This window comes from Rhipicephalus sanguineus, chromosome 10 (genome assembly GCF_013339695.2).
Source record: "Rhipicephalus sanguineus isolate Rsan-2018 chromosome 10, BIME_Rsan_1.4, whole genome shotgun sequence".
Taxonomy (NCBI): domain Eukaryota; kingdom Metazoa; phylum Arthropoda; class Arachnida; order Ixodida; family Ixodidae; genus Rhipicephalus; species Rhipicephalus sanguineus.
Window position 1 is genome coordinate 110,350,957 of NC_051185.1, and position 22,560 is coordinate 110,373,516.

The window sequence follows — 22,560 nt, forward strand, 5'->3', positions numbered from 1 at the left end:
TTAAAGGATTGCAGCGATGACATGGACGACGATGTCACGGTAGCACCCGAAGATCGCGACGAGTCCGTGTCGGCCACAGATGCGTCGGACTACTTGAGGAAACTCCGCATATTCATAGAAAAAAGCGGAACAGCGACCGAAGCGGCGGATAAAAATGCGGACGGTCTAGAATCGTTCGTGACGCAGAGTTTGTGCTGCACCCGTCAAAAAAACGATCACGGACTATTTCAAATAAACGTGCCTTGTCTGACGTTCACGTGTGCATTGTTGTGAGAAACGAGTTCAAGGACGTACCATTGCAAAGGTAGGACGTTTGCGTTACTGAAATTCTATTGTTATGGTAAATTTTTGGGCTTTCACTATAACGACCTTTCAGAATAACGAACATTTTCCCGCGGTCCCCTGAAGTTCGTTATACCGAGATTTCACTGTATCATGACTTGGTAGTTTTAAAAAATTGGAGAATGTCTCTAATACCCCTGTCACACGGCCGCCACCGAACTCCGTTTACTCCCTTGTCTTTTCCTCGAGGAAGATGGGGTTCATGTCACACGGTCACCATTTCGCTGAGGAAGTTAAATGGAGCTTTTGGTGGAGGGAGTTTGGTAATGACTATTTCGGCTCGATGGAGTACTCTTGTTCCCAGCCAGCTACTGCTACGCTGAAAACCGCACTAGCAAAATTGTCCTGATGAGCTCAATTATAATTTTGCTCTTTTTTTGCGTAGCATTTCACGCCCCGTAGTGTAAGTTTTAGTTGTATTTTTTCGGACATCAGCGCTTGTACTCTCCACACCAACACCTCGCCAAGCCGCCGCTGTGAAGCGTCGTGCCATATTTGTTTCTGCACGTGTGAGGCGCACGCACAAGCACTGTGACAGCAATGTTGATTCCGAGCACTTCATCAACACACAAAAGCACGTTTTTGTTGCTTTAAATGCGACTTGTGGGAATCGAGCGCGCCCTTCCCTTTGGCGCCTCGTTCCCCAGCTAGCGCGCGTGTTGGCCCCGCGCGGCTCGAGCGCCGGGAACCGCCGTTAATCGGCGGTATGGCGACCGCGGCGGCAGCGCCAGGCCTCTTTGTCTGGTGCAAGCCATGCGTCAGCCTCCCGGCGCGCGGGCACGCGTCCGGACATGCCTCGACATGCTCACATGCTCACACCACCAAGCTAGCTTACGTCACTGCGCAACGCCTCTCCTCATTGGCCGCCAGTGACAACCCCCTTCCCCCTTGAGCTCGCTTCTGTCTGGCGCGGGCTTGCCCGCGTCAGAGATGCACTCAGGCCGGCCCGAGAGGTTGACGCGCTGCTGTAGCAGGCGGCTTCTCGTTCGTGTGCTCGACTGCTGCCCTTTGTGTGATAGTCGTAGCGCCGCTGGCAAGCGTACTCGATCGGTCTTGCGGAGTTCCCTTTACGGCCTGCAAGCCCGTGACTGTCGTACTGTGCTGCATCTTGGGTTAATAAACCCGTGTTGTTTGTTGACCTCCTGCCTCGAGTGCCTTTTCTGCGCCGTGCCGGAGAATCGACGAACCCGGCCGTAGCGTCTTTGTTCGCTGCGGCAGTGGAGAACGTCGCGTCCCTTGCCGGTCGCCTCGTAGGGTAAGCGTCTCGCAAACCTATCTCCACATAACTGGCGCCCAACCAACTTGGTTTCGGCATGGCTTCAGAGCAGACCCCCTCGAGGCGCTCGTTCCTGCTCGATCCCGTGGCGACGGACTTCTCGTTCGATGCGGACGACGCCGGCAGCACGAGGTTAGCTCGCCTTAGTGGCCCTCGGCTCTCGGCCACCGGGAGAGATCCCGTCTTTGGGGCCTCCTTTGGTGATGACCGCTCGAATGTGGACTACAGTCCTAGCCTAGCCAGTATCGGGTTTTCTCAGCTGTTCAAGACACGCGGAGTACGTGCTTTCGGGCCCCTCCAATGCGTCGTCTCCGCTCGCTGGCCTTTCTTTGTTAGCAGCACAGCTGAGTGATTAACCCGCCGCACCGGAGCGTCCCTACTTAGGCCACATGGTGCTGGCATTCACACGCTCGCTGTCCCATCGTTGTCACGAGCGTGAAGGGTTGACAGTGTCGTCCGCGAGCCAGCTCGCATAGGCAACACCGTCGCCGCGTTTGCCGACGATCATTTTCCTCATGCGCGCCTTGGCGACGCTTTCGCCAAATGTGAGCCACCGTGCTCCGTCGTCGATTCGTTTGCCTGTCGCATGAGGCTTCATGCATCCGTCGGGGCGGAAACCCTTCTTCTCTGTGCCGTTTATTGGCCCCTTTGGGTCTGGCGTGCATGGCGGAGATACAGGCGCACGACCCTCGAACGGCGGCGCCTGCCTCGGAGATATAAGCGCTGCACACAACTGCGGCAAGGCTCCAGGCAAAACATTGCCTTCCATCTCGCGAGCAGCACCGCTGTTTCGTGCGGCGCGCTTCGCAGTTGGTTGTGCGCTGGGAGAATCGCGCGCGCCGACAGCGCTTTGTGCATCTCCCTGGTCTTTCGCTGCCCGGTTCTAGGTCGCGTCTTTCTCGCGCGCACGGGTATCGTGAATGACTTCCCAAGCGGTGGCTACAGGGTCGTCCCTTTCGGCGCCCTACAACCATTTGCAACCCTCGTAGTGGCTACCGCTGCCTTTAAGCACGGCACGCCACTCGAGATTTCGCTCGCCGGTAGCTTGACTGCTATGTCAACATAGTGCCATTGGTGGAGGAAACGGACCCCATGGCGCTCGTCTGGCTTAAGCGCTTGCGCGAGCCCTCGGGCCGCCTCGCGCGCTGGGCGTTGACTTTGCAGCGGTACAACTTCGTTGTGCGCTTCCGGAAAGGGAGTTCAAACGTCGTGGTTCACGCCTTGCCGTGTGCCCCCGTTTCGGTGTGACACTTGTGTTCTCCACTCCCGAGAGCAATCGCATCGAGTAGACTCCGGGGCCTCTGGCTCCAATGGGTCGAAAGGCGCGAACCCCGACGGCGAAGTGACTTTTCGAGTCGGTCGCCTCGGGTGAGCACGTCACTTCAGCCGGTATCCTGTTAAGCAGAGAAGAGATACCAAAGGTACAGCAGTGCGATCCGTTTTGGGCTCCAAGAGCCGTGCTCCCAAGGAGCGGGCGCGTATTGACAGTCTGGTATTGCTGTCGGCGCCGTGTGCCGTTTACGCAGTCTGGTATTGCTGCGGGCACGTTGTATTCGCATCTGTTTGTCGCCGGCGGAGTTCTCCTGCGCTCCACATCCCACCAGAGGAAGCTCCCCAGGAGTCTTTTAAGGTGGGGGTACCCCGCAGTCTAAGGAAAGCCACCCTCGGCTATTTCCACGACTCGCGGTTGGCCGGACAGGCGAGGGGCCGTAAGACTTTCTAAAAGTTGTGCCGCTGTGCTACCTGGCCAGGCATAAACGTGACGCTCTTCACTCCTCGTGTGACAATGCGTGCAGTCTCGTGCGGGCAAGCCCCCCGGGCTCATGCAGCTGCCCTCAAACCCTTTCGTCGCCCGCAGCAGCGACTTGGGAGGGGGGGAGGCGGTCACACAACCGCAGGAAAGCCGGGAGAAGGCTGGCTCCAAGCCACGCCATCGGTACAACCTGCGGAAACGCACCTAAGCGACCTTTCTCCCACTGACAGGTAGCTGGACTTTATTCCATACCATGACAGTGATCGGAGAATAACCGCTAAGGTGCGGCGGCACGCGTCTGGAAGTGGTAGAAGGCTCTCGTGGCCGAAAATACCTTCTTACGTGTTGTCCAAGCCATAACCTGGCAAGCGCCCCCTTTGTTGGGCAGCACTGTCAGGCAGGCACCCTTTTTGGCAAGCCGGCTATGCCGGGGACATTTCTGTCCACTCCTGCGTCACCCTGTCGTCTCCCTGCGCCTGGCTCTACTGGGCCGCCAAGCCTGTCGCTGAGCCTGTGGCCTGCTGTTCTCTGGTCCCTCCAGCTGTGACCTGGTACCCACCTTCTGCCCTGCAGTCACCTCCACCCTGCCTTACCCACCTGGCAGCGTCGGCAGCCGCCCTCGGCGGCTGGTCCGCCCACTCAAGCTTTGGCCCAGGCCCGAGCGTGGTCGCTCCGGCTTCCGTTCCTGGCTACCTGCTGTTCCTGCCTGCCGTTCCTGTGTGGCCCCCGTCCCAGCGACTTTCGGCGGTTGGCTGCCGCACGCAACTGGCAGCCACGCCTCGTACGTTCCCGGCTGCCAACCTCTCCAGTCCGGCGAACTTCAAGCGGGCTGGCTGCCCGCCCTTGTGCAGTCTTGCCCCCGTTCCTCCTGGGCTGTGGACCTTCTTCTTGGCGGTGGGCTATCCCCTTGTGGTGGAATTTTTGTGTGGCCATGGCCGACTTTTGGACTTGTACCTCCGGGAAGACGACACCCCCCTGTTGGACTTTGCCCCGTTGGCCAGCCCCCTTGCGGCTGAGCTGACCTTGCCACTTGGCCTCGGACAGCCTCTTTCACAGGCTGGCCTCGGTCTTTAGGAGGGGGGAATGTGGGAATCGAGCGCGCCCTTCCCTTTGGCGCCTCGTTCCCCAGCTAGCGCGCGTGTTGGCCCCGCGCGGCTCGAGCGCCGGGAACCGCCGTTAATCGGCGGTATGGCGACCGCGGCGGCAGCGCCAGGCCTCTTTGTCTGGTGCAAGCCATGCGTCAGCCTCCCGGCGCGCGGGCACGCGTCCGGACATGCCTCGACATGCTCACATGCTCACACCACCAAGCTAGCTTACGTCACTGCGCAACGCCTCTCCTCATTGGCCGCCAGTGACAACCCCCTTCCCCCTTGAGCTCGCTTCTGTCTGGCGCGGGCTTGCCCGCGTCAGAGATGCACTCAGGCCGGCCCGAGAGGTTGACGCGCTGCTGTAGCAGGCGGCTTCTCGTTCGTGTGCTCGACTGCTGCCCTTTGTGTGATAGTCGTAGCGCCGCTGGCAAGCGTACTCGATCGGTCTTGCGGAGTTCCCTTTACGGCCTGCAAGCCCGTGACTGTCGTACTGTGCTGCATCTTGGGTTAATAAACCCGTGTTGTTTGTTGACCTCCTGCCTCGAGTGCCTTTTCTGCGCCGTGCCGGAGAATCGACGAACCCGGCCGTAGCGTCTTTGTTCGCTGCGGCAGTGGAGAACGTCGCGTCCCTTGCCGGTCGCCTCGTAGGGTAAGCGTCTCGCAAACCTATCTCCACAGACTACACAGGCGAAAAATTGGATGTTTCGACGAGCGCAGTGCGGCAACCGTCGAAAGTTTGGATCGAGCCGTGTAGCACGGCCACAACTCCATTCTGGTTAAGCTCCAGGAGTTCAATGCGAAACGGAGATAAATGGAGTTCGGTGGTGGCCGTGTGACAGGGGTATAAGAGATGTACTTGGATCACAGCAATGTAACATTTACAAGTGCTAGACATGGCAGTCCAAATTTTAAACAGAATTGTGAGGAGCTTCAGCTGAAGGTAACGAACTTAATCCACCAGAATCCTTATAACAACATTGCAAAGCAGGTGTCTAGCATTAGAGCACTGCACGGGCCCAGCCTGGCCCGTGGGCTCGGGACAGGTAAGGAATTGTCGGATCTGGCTCGGGCTTAAGTCAGGCCCATAACAGGCATTGGTCTCATACATGGGTCATTCCATGCCGAACGTCCCAAACATTGCGCTCGACCCTCTCCAATTGTATTGTAAAAAATTGTGGACGTTCATATCAGTGCACTATCTGCCTTCGGAAAGTATTTTTCGGGAAAAAATTTTTGTGTCTATTACAGCAATTTGAATTTTGCCGTAGTGGGTGAAACCTAGGTTGCGAACAAATACTCTAAAAAATACAATACTTCACAGAACACCTTAAATATCAGCTATTTGCTTGGAAAGGAATGGCACTACGTTATTATCACCCACTGACGACCACTACTATGTCTTACGGTGTGCTTTGTGGCGAAGCAATGTTGCAATTCTGTGCCCATTTTGATTATTTTTTTTAAAAATCTAAAAATATTACAGACACAATAGGACTATATCACATGGCTGGATAGTTGGCAGTAAGCGTGTCAAAAAAGTATTGAAGTCGATGACCGAGTAGTTTCGAAGTGGAAGGGGCGCAAACATTGGAAAATGTGTGAAATGCCCCATGTTCAGGCACACGTAGAGTGGTGATGCGGTTCAAGTAAAAATGCACGCTTGGTCTCATTTGGAAGAGTAAACAAAGGAGATTTATTTGTGAAAGTTTAATCGGAGTGATTTTTGTTTTACGCGAGAAACAAAATATGTTGAGTGTTCGCAGCGCGCCTGGACGCGGGCCCGTAAGTCTGCTTCACTGCATCGCCACACTTTCTTCGGGCAACGGAAATATGATTTCCGCATAAAAAATGATTTAGGGCGTAGTGGGTACCTTGCATGTGTACTTGTATTAGTTTCCCCAAGAGAGTCTACAACGGGCTCTAGAAAGGCCGCTCTTCCAGCTTTTGCTGTGACTGCTGCGTGTTCCGCGCAGGCCATGGCGATATTTTTATCAGAACAGCGGTCTCGCACATCAGAGTACACTCAATGACGTGCTGCTTCTGGGATCGTGGTAAGCGTCGAGCCCGCTAAAACAAACGTAATTGACTTTGGAGAAAATAAATACTACAGGGGCGAAGCGAAAGGGGGGGGGGGTTCCACCCCCCCCCCCCCTTTCAATTTTCAATTTTGCTTGCGTATATATACATGCACAAATACAAATGCAAGCACGAACATACATAGTGTATGGTCGGACGCCCCCCTCCTCGAAAAAAATTTCTGGGTACACCCCTGAAATACTATACTCTGAAGGGTATAGTAAGACTATACCCTACTGGTTTGTGCTAGTTGGTAGGAATTCGTGGTACAGTTACTTCCGCTCCTCTGAAGAACGTGTTTTACCCCTGTCCCACTTTCTTAAGAGGATGGCAAGTGACTGTATCACAAATTCAATGTTTTTTTATGATTTCCTTAACTTCGAATTTTTGCATACAAAAAAAAAGACGTTACGAACCGTTACAAAACATTTTTTTTTTCCGTTCCGGAACAGAAACGGAACGGAACTTTTTGCGGTGGAATGAAATTAAAACTGAAACGAAAAACATTTCGTTCCTACACCCTGCCTCAAAGGGTTAACAGCCTGGCTGTTAACAAGCTGGCCTTACTTACCAAAATGGCCTCTATTATGTTACCTCTGTGCCATGTGATAAACATAATAATAATAATAATATCTGGGGTTTAACATCCCAAAACCACGATATGATTATGAGAGACGCTGTAGTGGAGGGCTCCGGAAATTTCGACCACCTGGGGTTTTTTAACGTGCACCTAAATCTAAGTGCACGGGCCTCAGACATTTTCGCCTCCATCGAAAATGCAGCCGCCGCGGCCGGGACTCGATCCCGCGAGTGTGATAAACAGCTCCACTGGTCATTCACCTCAGAGTGGAATGGCTCCTCAATTTTTTTTGCAATAGCAATTCATAGAATTGCAATCCATAGAATTGCAATAGCAATTCTATGGACACCCTAGACAGCTTTTTGCCATCGCTGTCACTTTCCATAAAAAGTCCGAATTGATAACATCACCCAGCGCATCGTATATTCTACCCGCGAGCAAAAGCTAGCGACCGCTGCAACGAACGCGGCTGAAGTGGAGATGAAACGAGCCGGCCATCTCCATTGCACGGAGGGCGGATGCGATAATGTCATCCCATGTGCAAGGCATACTGTCGATTGCTCATCTAACAGAGGAAACGCTCTGCCCTTCTTTCATAAGGAGCATGAAGGGACGCCAGGGGAGGAGAGGGGGCTGCAAAGCTCGAAGGGCGCAGCCGCTAGCGTACGCTATCTCGAGGCATCAGGAGGCTGTTCGCAGATTTGCTGTGCTCTCAACGCTTACTTCGTGTTTAGAGAATTGACAGCCCGAAAACCTCTTCGGTCCCTGAAGCGGCCATATTCCCTTAAACCAGAGTTTTGTTGAATTACTCGAGATTGGACCCAAAAGAGTTAGCTGCTAGCCTTACTGCATATAACAATACTTTGTTGGTAGTGTCGCATTCATTGCTTCGCTCTTAAGTAAAACTATGATTTTTTTTAACCATCAGCTATTGTCACTGGTAACATGGCGTAGCGGCTTTACAGTGGGCCTTCCGACGCCAGGGCCGCCAGCGACGGGTCCGCTACTGACAGCTGCGCATATTAAAACCGAATTGCGGCTGCTCCGACCCAGACTCATGCTTTTATTAATGAGATGAAATTTTAAAGAAAAGCAAGCAAAAAATTAGAATTGGGACCCTAGCACTCACGAGCTCGAAAGGGCCGGGCCTTTTAGGGGGTATTTACCGCAAGAGCGATTACTAACCTGGATGTAACTTAAAAGTACTTGTTGCTGGGCTAGTTGGTTTATCGTAATGGTTGGTTCTCTCATTAACCTGGAGGTGTTGGTGGAAGGAATTACGAAAAAGCTGTTCTGGACCAAGATCCATAGCTAAGGTACATCTCAGGAAAGTGTCAGCGCGTTACCACCGTTCATGTGCTCTGAGCGCTGCTGATCGCTGCCGCTGCTGACTGAATAACAGTTGTCAGGTTTTTATGGTGGGATTTGTCCTTCAGTAGACACGACATCCCACATGTTCATCTACGTTGCATCACTGCAATTTGCAAACCTGCGCAAGCTCAGCTGCATAGTACTTACCAACATCCAGTGGGAGAGGCAGAGGGGGCATCTGTTGCAAGCCACACTGGATGGACACCTCCCTCCGCACTTCCCAACCTGGGAACTGGCTTGCATCATCCGTGTTGAGCACTTGGCCACAGGGGCACCTCCTCAGTGGCACATCTGGATCAGCCAGTGCGGACAGTTTTTAGAAATATAAAAATTTCACTTGGACTTCTCTGGCAAAACATGACACCTGTGTGGCATGATTAGATGGCAAAACATAGCATAGGCGAGAATACTATTGCAGCTGTCAATATAGCATGGGAGCTGTAAACCTCTACTGTATCTTTTTACAATAGGTTATAGTAGGGTCTTAACGTAAACATTAATATAACTGCATTACAACGTTCTTCAGAGTAATCATGTATGGCTTTCTATGTGCAAGCATGATTACGTGCAGCAGGTTGGCCATCTCTGTGTGAATGAATTTCTATGCTTCGGTTTTCCCTCGTCGTGATTCTTCTGACGTGTATTCAATGTAGGTGTCCTTTGCCTTTGAATGTTCAAAGCCTTCTGCTACAAGCAATGTGACTTCCATGTTAAAAGTTGGCAGCATCGACTGCATTATGTGAAACTGCTAAGGCTCGATCTGCCATCACGAATCTGCTTTCAACGAGACTAACTTCTTGGGGTCCCAAAGCCCTACCGTCTCCAACCTTCGTAAGTGTCTATGAGAATGTGGCGTCTTTCTGGCATACAGCTTGAATGCGGGGGAAGTAAGAGAAACCATTTCACTTGACTTCAGAGCTGAAAAGCTTGTTTTAGTCTCGGCAGTGTCTGTCAACTTTGTTTGCTCTGGCTGCTGGCAACTGCATGAGGCCTCTGCACATGCTGAACGTTTGATCATAAGTATATAAAGTTTGCCTTAGTCCGTTGCCGATTCCATTGAAGACATCTGCCGAGAGCATGCTAATTTTGTCAATGACAGCACACCGGACATTGCGGAAGGTCGATTGAAAGGTTTTGAGGCCGCTGTTCTGTCGCCAAGTTCTCCGTGATTTTGTCAGGCGAGCTTGAAGGCAGAATGTACGGTCGTTCCCCCCAATGCAATGGCTGCTTTACCAGTGCTTGTGCAGGCAACGTTAAGCATTGTAGGCACCGCCAGAGCTCTCAGAGCAGTCACTGCAGTAAATGTTGTACACATCTATCACCAGACTGAGCACAAAGGTCTTTCCACAGCCCCGGTGAAGAAGATCTGCAGCCAGGAGCTGTAACACGGTGAATTATTTCTCTAATCGACTCATGCTGCTCCTCGTTTGTCAAGCACATGATCTTATACAGTAAAACCTCGTTAATTCGGATCTCAAGGGAGTGAAAAAATTGTCCGAATTATCCAAATGTCGAATTAACGAATGCGTAACAAAAACGCACATTTTAAATTCCTTTATCGCATACCTTTATTTTGATAAGTAGTCCGTGATGCTTGTTTGTTTGTTTTTTTGTGGACAGTTGGGCGGCAAGGAATAGTTTGCGGGCATGTGACAAACCCTCTATGGCAAGAGTATTGCCTGGGACATCATAACACAACTCCTCTAGAACGACGAGAGCGTCCGCGGCTTCTCTTGCGGTACGACGCACAAGGGCATAGTTCATCGCACGGGTCTTCGTAGGACGCCTCATCCGTCTCACCGAGGGAGCCCTGATGATCTCGTCATCGTTCAAGTGACTGGTGACGACAACACCGTCATCAATTGTAACGTAATCTGAAAAGCTCCACTTCGGAGGGAAGCAGGTCAAGGAACACCATATAGTTGGAGGCCTTGTTTCTTTGTTATCGACACTGCCGATATGCCGATATGTCACAACGCACCGAAGAAGGAAAAAAAAGCACAACCGACGCCTGCAGGTCCGCGCGCCATCCGTCTGAGGCCTTGTTTCTTTGTTATCCGTTCTCTGCCAAAGACAGGACGATGCGTGCTCCAAAACGTCACCTTGCGTCCCCTTTCATAAGTTTTTGAAAAAAAGAAAAAACTGCGGTTTTCCTCTGCCTCCGCGATCGGCATCGACAGCGCACCGTTGCTGTGGGAGCCCATCTCGGAGACCATAAGTTTGCACATGTGTGGCAAAGAAAATACAATGCGATAAATATTATGGCCTCCAAGACACAGTTTCAGTTTCGCCGTCTTTGGCTTGCCTCCAGTCCGAATTAACCAGTGTGCGTGCAATTTTGCGTCGAATTAGCGAATGTTTGTTGCCATAGGGCTATGAACATTTTTGAAGGGAGGGAGTGGGAATGACGAATTATCCGAATTAACGGGGGCCGAATTAACGAGGTTCTACTGTAGTATTGTTCCATGTCGTCTCTCTTGTGAATGGCTGCACAGTAGCTGTCATTTCGAACTGCTGCAATGTAATGAAGTATAATTGTCAGCCGGTGTTACTTGCTGTTGCTCATGTTCTGCCTCATCAATGGTGGTGTGGGTAAGCTCCATTATTCGGTCGTTGTCTATGCCCCGAGTGTACTCTTGCTGTTTCTGCGCGAAGTGGTCAAGATTGTCTTGGTAGAGTTGCTGAAATCGGTTGTTATTGATCAGGTCGACTTCTGGTTGTTTTTCTGTGAGTAAATGCTCAGTTGAAATTGAGCGCCGAGTCCTGTCTGTTGCCTTCACCTTGACCGTTGTTTTTTGTGTTAATTAGTTATGCCTGCAGTCAATACGCACCAACTAGACCAACTCGCTTCTCTAAAAAAACAGTGATGTCATTTGTAAATGCTTCTGGAAGGCAGGCACACGAATAGCACACCCAGCACTGCACCACAAGATCCATGTGTGTGGCCCCAAATTCAAGAAGCTTTTGGGGCCAGAGACTTCGTCAGTTTTGATGATGGCATTGACAGCAAACAACTGATGGACAACGAGACTGCAGCACTTGCGAAGAACTCTTCTGACCCGCTATCAGAAGACGACATTAGGGAAGAGGCTGAAGCTAAGCTTTCTTCGTCCCAGGCCATGGATTACATTGAGGCCCTGAAAGGATATTTTCTGCAGCAGCAAGGTGACTGCTCCGCATAAGTTCTGCAGCTCAAAGAAATGCAACACAAGGTGACCGCGGCTTCTCTGGCAGGAGCTAAGCAAACCCTCATCACTTCGTGAAATAAAAATAAGTCATGTTCAGTGAAGTTTCTTTCCTCGCATGCACCTTTCCTGTACGATGAAAAAGGTAAGAATTGCCTCAAGTGGGGTGATGGTACCAGGCCCTTGTGTACAAACCAACGCTTTTAGATTATGTTCAGTCTGCAAACTAGCTTCGAGAGGCGGCCAGGTTTTGTCACCGCCGCAAGAGGTGGCGCTGGCGTAGCGCTGAGATCAATTGAGATGCAGTACGAAGGGCGACACTTGCTTCAGCTGCGTGCTTTTGCTGCGTTGCTGGTTTGCGGTCGTGCATTAATAGGCAGTTGTAGAATAGCGTACGCTAAGTTAGCGTTTGCGGCTCGCTATTTCCGTCGCTTAACGGGAGCACACAAGCGGTTAGCGTACGATGCATGCACAGTTGCGTGAAAAGCTACCGCAAAGATTGCCTAATCACTCATGTATTCTGAAGTCTCACGCTTTCTACCAAGGCATGAGCTCTTTGCAGTGATCATGCATATGTATATTTGAGTAGATACCGCGAAATGTCAGCGCAAATTCTCGACATGCCGAGGTGCAGTGCGCCGTTATCGGGGTATGTTTCTGCTGTGGCAAGTCCCGTACCGTGACATTTCTTCATGGGAGCTTTTTGTATGTTTAGAGGCATTGAAACCAAGTTGTTTTCAGTTTAGCTACAAAGGAACTGGCTCTGTTTCGACACTTTCTGAACCCTTCTTGACGCACTTCGGGACTGTGATGTGACAAGTGTCGGTTGCCCCGTTCATTTCTGGTAAACACAAGAAATTCCAACGATTTTAGAAAACATTCAATATTGATGAACCAACAGCACTTAAACAAATGATATTTATATACACACGCGCGTACGTGTTATCATTAAAACATCACAGCTGTGATAAAGCAATGACTCAGGAAAATGAGATAAGCGATGTTTTGAATAGCTACACTTGACTAGACTGACAAATGAAAAACGTTGATGGTAATGAACGTTTTTCAGCAGCGGCGTTATTGCACCGCGTTTGCCGGGTTGCATTTTCGTCAAAAGCCTACACCGGCTTCAAAAAGTTCCTTCGAAATGCGCGGAGGTCAGCGCCGTCTGGAGGCATTGGAAGAAACCAAACAAACACGCGTCTGCACCCTACACTCCACTTCTCGGACGGGCGGGCGATGCGCCACGCGAGGCGTTTTCTTTTCTACTTCGACTAGGAAGACGCGGCGGCGCGATTTTTGAGATAGCGTTCATCAAAATTTATAGCGAATGCCTTTAAGGTGCACTTATGGCACCTTAACAATGAACTTAAGAACAACGAGTCTCTCTTCAGTTAGTGCTGCGTAGCCTAAAGTTTAACACATGATGTTAAAGGGCCTTTAAAACATGTTTGCTTTCCTGTTCCTTTGTTTATGTCATGCCTAATTCATCCGTCGTTAGACACTATGAACAATTTAATATGTTACAATTGCTGCCATGTAGAAAGACACTTTCTTGTAAAAAAAAATGTTGCTCAGATTAAGTGGAAAGAAACATCTCCTTCCACAAACACTGTACCTGTCTTGATCAACATGGATGCAGGGAACCATCAGCACTCCTATGCATAGGTCGGCAAACTCACTCATGAGTCAGCTCACTCAGATTCAGATCGGCCCGCGAGTCTGAGTTTCAGTGAGTCTTGGTGAGTAATATTTTGGTGAGTTTCTCTCTGAGTGAGTCTGGTTGTGAAAAATTTCAGTGAGTCTGAGTCCGAGTGAGTCCGATTGAGGAAAATTTCAGTGAGTCCGAGTCCGAGTGAGCCTTAACCGCAAAGTTTATTTTTTGAGTGAGTCTGAGTGAGCTCTACCTTTTATTGCCGACCTGTGGTCCTATCTACTCATCTTCAGCATTACTGTCAGCCTTACATTGGCTTACGTTTATACTCAAGTCTATTCACACGTATGTCAACGCACTCACGTTCATGCGCCACTTCAATACTTATAGGTCAGAGACGTGAACAGGGAGCCGTGCCATGACCTCCCCCCACAAACTCTTTCACGGAAAGTTCTTGATAAAAATATCTTGTGTGAGTCAGGTATTTCATAAAAAATATCCTTACTGAATTACTCAAAACTCGTACTTGAAGATATAAGATCAAAATGTGTATTGTAGAGCACCGATTATGTGAGATATTTGCATTAAAGAGCATTGACACCAAGATCGAAAAAAGGTAGTTTTACGCTCACGGACTCATGAATCGACTCACTCAGGCTCAAGTCAAGTCGTGAGCCTGAGTCTGGGGGAGTCCAGCCGAGTAATATGTTGGGGAGCTTTAGTCCGAGTGAATCCGGTTGAGAAAAAGTTTAGTGAGTCCGAGTCCGAGTGAAACCGGTTGAGGAAAATTTTGGTGAGTCTGAGTCCGAGTGAGCCCTCAGATTAAAATATATTTCTCGAGTGAGTCTGAGTGAGCTCCAACATTTTTGCCGACCTATGCTCCTATGTATTGTTATGTCAGGGCTCCCAACCGAAACTTCCTTGCTTCGACAAGGCATTCAAGCTGGTAGAACGTCTGACGCAAGCGGCGTCAACATCGATACGCTGTCTGATGCAACCAAGGTCGACACCAGCGAGGTGCGTGATGCAATGGGAGCCAACCCAGGCCAGAGTCTTACGCAATCCCCGGCAACTCCGGCGATGCGTCTGACGCAACCGATGGAAATTTCTCCCGCAACATGCGGCAAGCCCTCTCATCCGCGGATCCAATTCGAGCCAGCGACCAACGCCGGTTCCCGATTTGAGGCTTCGAACTACTGGTTGATGCGAGGAATCAGCCAGGGCTATAAAGAACCAAGCTGTGCGGAGAGAGACAGCGAGCGAAGAAATCCCGGGTCGTCGTCGCACCTCTGTGCGAGCCCAATAAGCTGTCGGCCCCAGTGCCGAATATGTAACGCCTCTGTTAGTATGTATAGAAATTTGCCTTAACTCACCGTCGCCTTGATCGCTTCGTCTATCAGCTCTGCACAGAAGCAGTCGCAAGCTGAGACACCTGATACCCAACAATGGATGGCAGCTGCGGGATCGGCCGGCGTCAGCTACCTCGATGCGGCGAGTGCCTGATGTTTTCCCCTCAGTTCACCAGACTTCTCTAGCACGGGTTATCGTAGTTTAGAGAAGGTTGTGTGAAGCATTGGAGTGAGCTTTGATTGTTTCGAGCCAAGAAGGAGCGCTTTGAAACCAAAGTTAATGTGGAGGGTGTAAACACGGCAGGTTGAGAATTGCTTGCGTGTCTTTCTAGTAGACTTATAGGGGATACGGCAAGTAGATTCTAACGAGGGCAAATAGCAAGAGGCTAGTGTGAACGATGGAGAACCTTAAAGTGAAGGAACTCATCGAAATATTCGAAGAACTCGGCCTTACTCTGGGCCGTGCGAAACGAAAGCAAGCAATCCTTGAGATCATGCAGAAGGAGGGAGTAACGGCTGAGAAGTCGATGAGGCCTGGGCGGATATCAAAGAACGCCACGAGGAGGCTGAAAGAAGAACTCCGTGTGCGTGAAGAGGCGTAAAGGCAAGAACGCCGCGAGCGCGAGGAACGCAAAGAGCGCCTCGAGATGAAAATAGAATTGGCACTCCGTCAGTGTTCGCAAGCACCTAGCGTAGCTTCTGCAAAGGTTCAGGCCAGCGGTCATAGAATTCGGGACCAACTGCCACCGTTCGTAGTGGGCGAGGACATGGCGAAGTATCTCGTGAAGTTCGAACACGTCTGCGATAGAAATGGCATCGAGCGGTCTCTTTGGGCACAGAACCTGTTAGCTCTGCTTCCTGGGGAAGTATCCAACATGATAACGTGCTTGTCGAGGGAGGCGTTTGAGAGCTATGACGAGGTTAAGGAGGCTCTGTTGAGAAGATATAAATTGTCACCCGAGGCTTTCCGGCAAAGGTTCCGGTATGCAAAAAGGGGTAATGAGTCACACGTTGACTTCGCGTTTCGTCTTAAAGCCGATTTAATTGAACGGCTCAAGGGCGAAGATGTCTATGACGATCACGATAAAGTGGTAGAGTGCATAGCATTGGAACAATTCTACCGCTGTATCGAGGATGATGTCAAGCTTTGGCTACAGGATAAGCTTGGAGAAGTACAGCTAAACAAGGCAGCAGAGTTAGCTGAAGAGTACTACACTCGTAGAAACTTGCGCAGTAGGGCCGTGCGTGCTGAAAAAGCTGAGAAAAGAGGGCTTTTCAAAAAGCCTGATGACCGGAAACCTGCTCCGCACCGTAATTTCAGAAAAGACCCGTCTTTTACGAAGGAGACTGCGAGGGAAGGGCAAACGGAAGCGCAGAAGTCGAGTGAGCTTCCCAAACAGCGCACCGATACTACACGGGCGTTTAATCTGTTACAATTGCAAAAACAAAGGGCACATCGCGGTAAATCGTAAACGAAAGGTTGCTTTCGCAACGATCCGTGAATCAGAAAAGAACATGTGGTTGTTAGAACCGTATATTCAGGAGATTAGCGTCAATGGGAAAACGTGTCAAGCACTTCAAGACTCAGCGGCAACTATGGACGTTGTCCATCCTTCGTTTGTGTCTCTGAACGACTTGACAGGAGAATGCGCATGGATCAGGCAAGTCGCAGAGGAGCAGAGCACTTGCTTACCGATCGCTATGGTGATCATTGAAGGCTCTTTTGGTAAGCTTTACACCAAACAAATCTGGAAACAATCTGGAAGCAATCTGGAAGAGCGGCAGACACAGCCGCTTCGGCTGTGTCTGCCACTCTTCCAGATTGTTTTCCTTATCTTTTTTCAAACAACTCTGAGCAGCTTCTCAAAGAGCAGGGTAAATCGTTCTTTCCCAGCGTTGCGTACATGGCCCTCACGCGATCGCAAGCGCGGATGCTCTCACAGGAACTTGATCTCGTTCCATGTAGTACAACACCACCTGCAAAAGCGGCCGAGCTGCGTGACCTTGGCATCGAGTCGAGCGAGCCTCGGACAGAAAACTCTCGGAGTGGGTTACTCGAGCCGCCTGCAGATGCAGCGGGTAGTGTCCTCTCCGTCGGCGGAGAAACCGAAGTGGCGCCGTTGGGCGAGGCGGGCAATACGCTCAAGCCTGTAGCTGAAAGTTGGTGTGAGCTGTTGAGGGTTGATCGAGCGACGCTCATTCGAGAGCAGCGTGAAGACATCTCGATAAAAGCGCTAATGGAAAGCGTAAAATTGGGAGTAAAGAAAAAGAATGTTTCTTTTTATAAGAAATCTGGGCTATTGTATCGTAGCTACACAGATGTACAAGGTCGCAAGTATGAGCAACTCTTGATACCGCAAAAGTATCGTCGCCAGCTATTGGAACTTGCGCACGAAAACGCGTGGGCAGGGCATCTGGGCTTGAAAAAGGCCAAGGCTAGGATTTCCCTTGAGTTTTACTGGCCGAAATGCTGGAAAGATACTGAAGACTTTGTGCGCTCTTGCGACACTTGCCAGAGGGTGGGGAAATCCACTGACAAGTGGAAGGCGCCCATGAACGCCAGTTATAACAGAACCTTTTCGGTGCCTAGTTATCGACATTGTTGGACCATTGCCGGAGTCAAGGCAGGGTTGTCGATACATCCTGACTGCCCTCTGTGTAGCAACGAAATTTCCAGAAGCGGTACCTCTTATAGAGCTCAATTCTCCTCACGTCGTGGATGCTCTGCTCTCGATATTCGCGCGTCGGATTTCCTTCTGCAATTCAATGCGACAATGGCAACGTCTTCAGCAGTTGCCTTACTTCTACCTTTTTGGATAAATGCGGAATCAAGGTGGCGCACAGCTCGATCCATCACCCACAATCTAATCTGGTAGAGCGTATGCATTAGGTTTTGAAACGTATACTGAGAGCTCTTTGTTATGAGCACAAATGCGACTGGGAAGCATGTATTCCTCCTGCTATGTTTGCTTTGAGGCCTGCTCCTTATGAGAGCACTGGCTTTAGTCCCGCAGAGCTTGTATATGGCCGGAGCTTAAGAACACCTTTGCGAATGCTACGCGAATCCTGGGAGGGATATGATGAGGACCCGAATGTAGTTGCTTATGTTCTCGACCTCCTTCAGAGGCTCGGAAAAACAAAAGCTCTTGTGGAGAGCCACATGAAGGCAGCGCAAGTTTTGTCGAAAGAATACTACGACAAATCAGCAAAAAAACGTACCTTCGAAGTGGGAAGTCAGGTAATGTTGCTGCGGCCTTCCAAGAACAAGCTGGAGGTTCATTGGGAGGGGCCCGCTAAAGTAATATTGAAGCTTTCCGATACCAACTACGAAGTGAAATTAGGAAAGCGGTCTAACAAAATTTATCACAGCAACTTGATGAAACCGCACGTTCAACGTCAGGCGGTCGTAAATCTGCTTTTGAATGCTTCAGAGGAGGAAGGAGCAGAAGTTCTGACTTCTAGCGATGTAAGCGAAAAGGGTTCAGAGGTGATGTTGGAACAGTTGAACCTGGAGCCAAGGTTAAGTCAAGTCCAGAAGGAGAACTTGAGAAGGATTGTTTCTGAGTTTAAAGCCGTGTTTTCCAGCCGTCCCGGAAAAACGACTGTTATTAAGCACGACATGAGCTAACATGTGAGGAACCAATCCGTAGTAAGCCATATCGATGTTCCCCTGTGCAGAAGCAGATCATGAAAGATGAAATCGATAGAATGCTTGAAATGGGAGTCATAGTACCGGGTGAGAGTAACTATACATCTCCTCTAATATTGGTTCAAGTGCCCGGAAAGGATCCTAGGCCATGCATCGATTATCGGCGCCTTAACGCCATAACTCGAGACCAGACCTATCCGATACCAAATCTAGAGGAAAGGGTGGAAACAGTGTCAAACTACATTTCCACACTAGACCTCGTGCGAGGTTATTGGCAGGTTCCCCTTACCGAGCGTGCTAGCCGATACGCCGCGTTTGTTTCTCCATTCGGAACGTATCGTCCACTTATGCCGAGTTATGGACTGAAAAATGCACCTTATTGCTTTTCGGGTCTAATGGACCGCGTTCTTAATGGCCTGTCCGAGTTCGCACAGCCGTATCTCGACGATGTTGCCGTCTTCTCGAACAGCTGGGAAGAACATGTCGAACATTTACGAGTCGTGCTGAACAAGTTGAAAGAAGCGGGTCTTACAGTGAAACCTGCTAAATGTCACCTAGGATGCGGCGAGGTGTCTTACCTGGGACACGTTGTGGGGCGTGGCCGGCGTCGACCTTCAGAGATCAAGGTAGCCGCCGTCGTGAACTATCCACGACCAACCACAAAGTCTGAGATAAGGGCTTTCTTAGGGCTAGCGGGATACTATCAGCATTATGTGCAACACTACTCCACCATTGCCAGCACTCTAACTGACGCACTTCGGAAGTCGGAGCCGATTAAAGTAACATGGGACTCAGAGAAAGAGAATGTGTTTTGCAAGCTTAAACAAGCCTTAAGCGAAAAGCCCGTTCCTCATGGCACCCGACTTTTCCAAGGGCTTTATCATTCAATGCGACGCGAGTGATCGCGGCATGGGAGCTATATTGTGCCAAGAAGATGGCAGTGGTCACGAAAGACCAGTTTTGTATTTAAGCCGAAAACTGAGCTGCAGGGAAGAGGCATATAGTACCTCTGAAAAGGAATGTGCCTGCCTCGTGTGGGCCGTTCAAAAGCTGGCCTGCTATGTCTCCGGTTCCAAGTTTGTGGTCGAAACGGACCACTGTCCTCTAACCTGGTTGAATAATATGTCGTCCAAAAGCGGCCGGTTACTGTGGTGGAGCATGATACTCCAACAGCACAACTTGAATGTTCGTTACAAGAAATGAAAGCTAAATGCGAACGCAGATGCACCGAGTCGCGCGTTCTAATCAGTGCCATCTTCGGCTATCCTTTCGGTTTTTTCGTCGGCAAATTGGGGCAAAATTTTGTCCTCTTTGCAGTCTCAGCTGAACGCTTCCGTTCTGAGTGATCTCAAGGGGCCAACATTGTTTTGAATTCTGTTACATTACGTTTGTTACACGTGTAAAAGTTTAAGTTCTGATTTTAAGAGACTTGTGTCCCACATGTGCCTCTTGATATAGAGGGAACAAAATTTCGACAGACACGTAGCTAGGAATATATGATGATATTTAGGTCTGGTGTTATGTCGGGTGACCGAGGGCATTTACTTGTGTCGTGTGTTGTCTGTTGTCGGACTGTTCTTGACAAGTTGCAGAACGATCAACAAGGGCTGAGACCAAAGATCGTCAGAAGAGACGAGCAAAGCTAGTCGACACACCTTAGCGGCAAGCCAGTGGAGCAGGGACCCGGCCTGACAAATGGGATCTGTTTACAGAACGAACCGTGGAGCCAAATGTCCCCATGGCACTGGAGGTGAACCTGGATGGACCTGGCGAACGAGCGCGCCCAGCATCTGAGCCACGTGGAAGCAGCTCGTCTTTCCGGCGCATTGTCTGGCGGCGGGGGTGCTGTTATGCCAGGGCTCCCAACCGAAACTTCCTTGCTTCGGCAAGACATTCAAGCTGGTAGAACGTCTGACGCAAGCGGTGTCAACATCGATACGCTGTCTGATGCAACCAACGTCAACACCAGCGAGGTGCGTGATGCAATGGGAGCCAACCCAGGCGGGAGTCCTTACGCAATCCCCGGCAACTCCGGCGATGCGTCTGACGCAACCGACGGAAATTTCTCATGCAACGTGCGGCAAGCCCTCTCATCCGCGGATCCGGTTCGAGCCAGCGACCAACAGCGGTTCCTGATTGGAGGCTTCGAACTACTGGCTGATGCAAGGACTTGGCCAGGGCTATAAAAGAACCAAGCTGCGCGGAGAGAGAGAGACAGCGAGCGAAGAAATCCCGGGTTGTTGTCACACCTCTGTGCGAGCCCAATAAGCTGTCGGCCCCAGTGCCGAATAAGTAATGCCTCTGTTTATATGTATATAAATTTGCCTTAACTCACCGTCGCCTTGATTGCTTCGTCTATCAGCTCTGCGCAGAAGCAGTCGCAAGCTGAGACACCTGATACCCAACAGTATGCACTTCCATGTGTGCCTGAAAACTGTCTCCTTCCCAAGTTCTGACTGGGCTCTGTGCTGTCTATCTGCACGCTTGCAGCAGTGCATAGCTGACAATCCTATCTGTACAAAATGTTGACGTTGTGTTTCTGCTTTTAAATTTCAGTGCTGAAAAGGATCTGACATGATTTTGAGTGAAGTTTCTCACAGGAGCATTGTGCATTTAATAAGTGAACAAAAATGAAGGCAGTCCCCAAAATTATGTCTGCTCTATCACAACCCCCTTAAAGCTTTTCTTTGAATTTAATTCCTGCCATATTGATATTTATTTGATAGAAATAACTAAAGGCACAAAGAAAAAGCACATTGGGTAAAGAGAGCTTAAAAAAAAAGGTTACACAGTGTAGACAACTGATGGTTATGTGAATAAAAAAAAACATCAATTATAAATGAAGAAACATGCACGTAAGTACACACATGCAAGACAGTAAATAGCAGTTCTTAGACATCATACAATCATACAATGAAAAGTGATGCATATAATAATACTTATGCAAAAAGTCGCTACTAAAAATGAAACATTAGGAAGAACTTAGTTGTAAGTGAACGCATAAAAAAAGGAGCATGTGTAGGCAATTCTTTACAGAACTGTGTGTTTATGAAAATACATCATTTCTTTTTCGCAGTAAAAAAACGTTATGCACAACACGTCACGACAGTTAGGCACATCACGTCGGAAAGAATTTGCCTCAACATTTACCAAGAGCAGCCAAAATTAGTTTTCTAATGATCTGAGACAATAAGAAATAACTCACCTGCAACATTGTTGGCTATGCTTTCAGGCCTCTGCGACTGCCTTGAAACCGGGGCTCTTTTTGCTGTTAGAAAATAAACAAAGAGGTAATCGGCGGCGTTATCGAAAACGTTCGGGTACCTTTCACCGCCAGAGGTGTTTGAAGGCGCATGCGCGAGCAGGTAGGAATGATAATGCGCATCGATACAGCCTGTCATCACTTACCCGGTGGCTTGCGAGGAGGCTTACACTTGTCAAGTTTGCGCTTTGGCAAGTTCAGTGTCGGAAGTGCGTCAGGCCTCAATCTCTTCCGCATGAACCCTTCAAAGGAGAGAGAGCGAGCGATAAAATATATATCAAGATCAGCAGTGGCGATGAACTCATGTTCATTCATCGCTTACGTCAGTTGCTAGCTCACAAAACGATACCCTTTACTACTTGCCGCGTTTCGGTGCTCGTATTTACACTTCGGAACACCGAGTACTGTTCTCGTAGCTGTGTAAACACAACCAGAAAGGAGGCACTGACACAACGGAACATGCGACAATACGGGGCTCGGGGGTTAAACAGATTCGCAGCTGCGCGCGAACAAACTTCGCATTCACAGCGCAGGCGGTACGTGAGGGATACAGAATAAATTCCGTCGATCTTGCCGAATTACATATGAAAATCAAAGCGCGAGGAAATCATGGCGAACCTTCGCTTATTGCACCCGTCATCGCGCTCGTAGATTCACGAAGTTATCGCTGACAACTCACCCTCCTTTCTCGTCCGCGAACGCTTGAACGCACCGTCGTCGAAGTGCTTGCTGCACACCATCGCGTACTTGGAAGGAGTCTTGCCGCTGCGAAGCACGATGAGCCACACTCGACGACGCTCCGCGTCGGTGGGATAGAAATGGAAGCTTATCCCTGGCTCTGTGCAGTATGTACGGCATTGTGGAACCGAACAATACCTCACCATCGAAAATGAAGCGTTTTCGGCAGTGCAAGTACAGCACACCGTAGTTAGAACACTGTACCGTAGTGTAAGCGGTGTAAGGAACACGCACAGG

At 49.9% G+C, this 22,560-nt stretch overlaps 1 protein-coding gene across 1 annotated transcript in view; it reads right to left on the minus strand.

Annotated features, from left to right (window-relative positions):
• Positions 1-22,560, minus strand: part of LOC119372249 (zinc finger and SCAN domain-containing protein 5B) — a 41,834-nt gene extending 19,274 nt beyond the window's left edge. The window contains exons 1-4 of the mRNA XM_037642727.2: positions 22,265-22,560; positions 21,732-21,827; positions 21,529-21,591; positions 8,634-8,777 (exon numbers count right to left, since the gene is read on the minus strand). Of these exons, the coding sequence (XP_037498655.1) occupies positions 8,634-8,777; positions 21,529-21,591; positions 21,732-21,827; positions 22,265-22,469 (508 nt within the window). The 5' untranslated portion in view covers positions 22,470-22,560. The remainder of the gene's footprint in view (positions 1-8,633; positions 8,778-21,528; positions 21,592-21,731; positions 21,828-22,264) is intronic.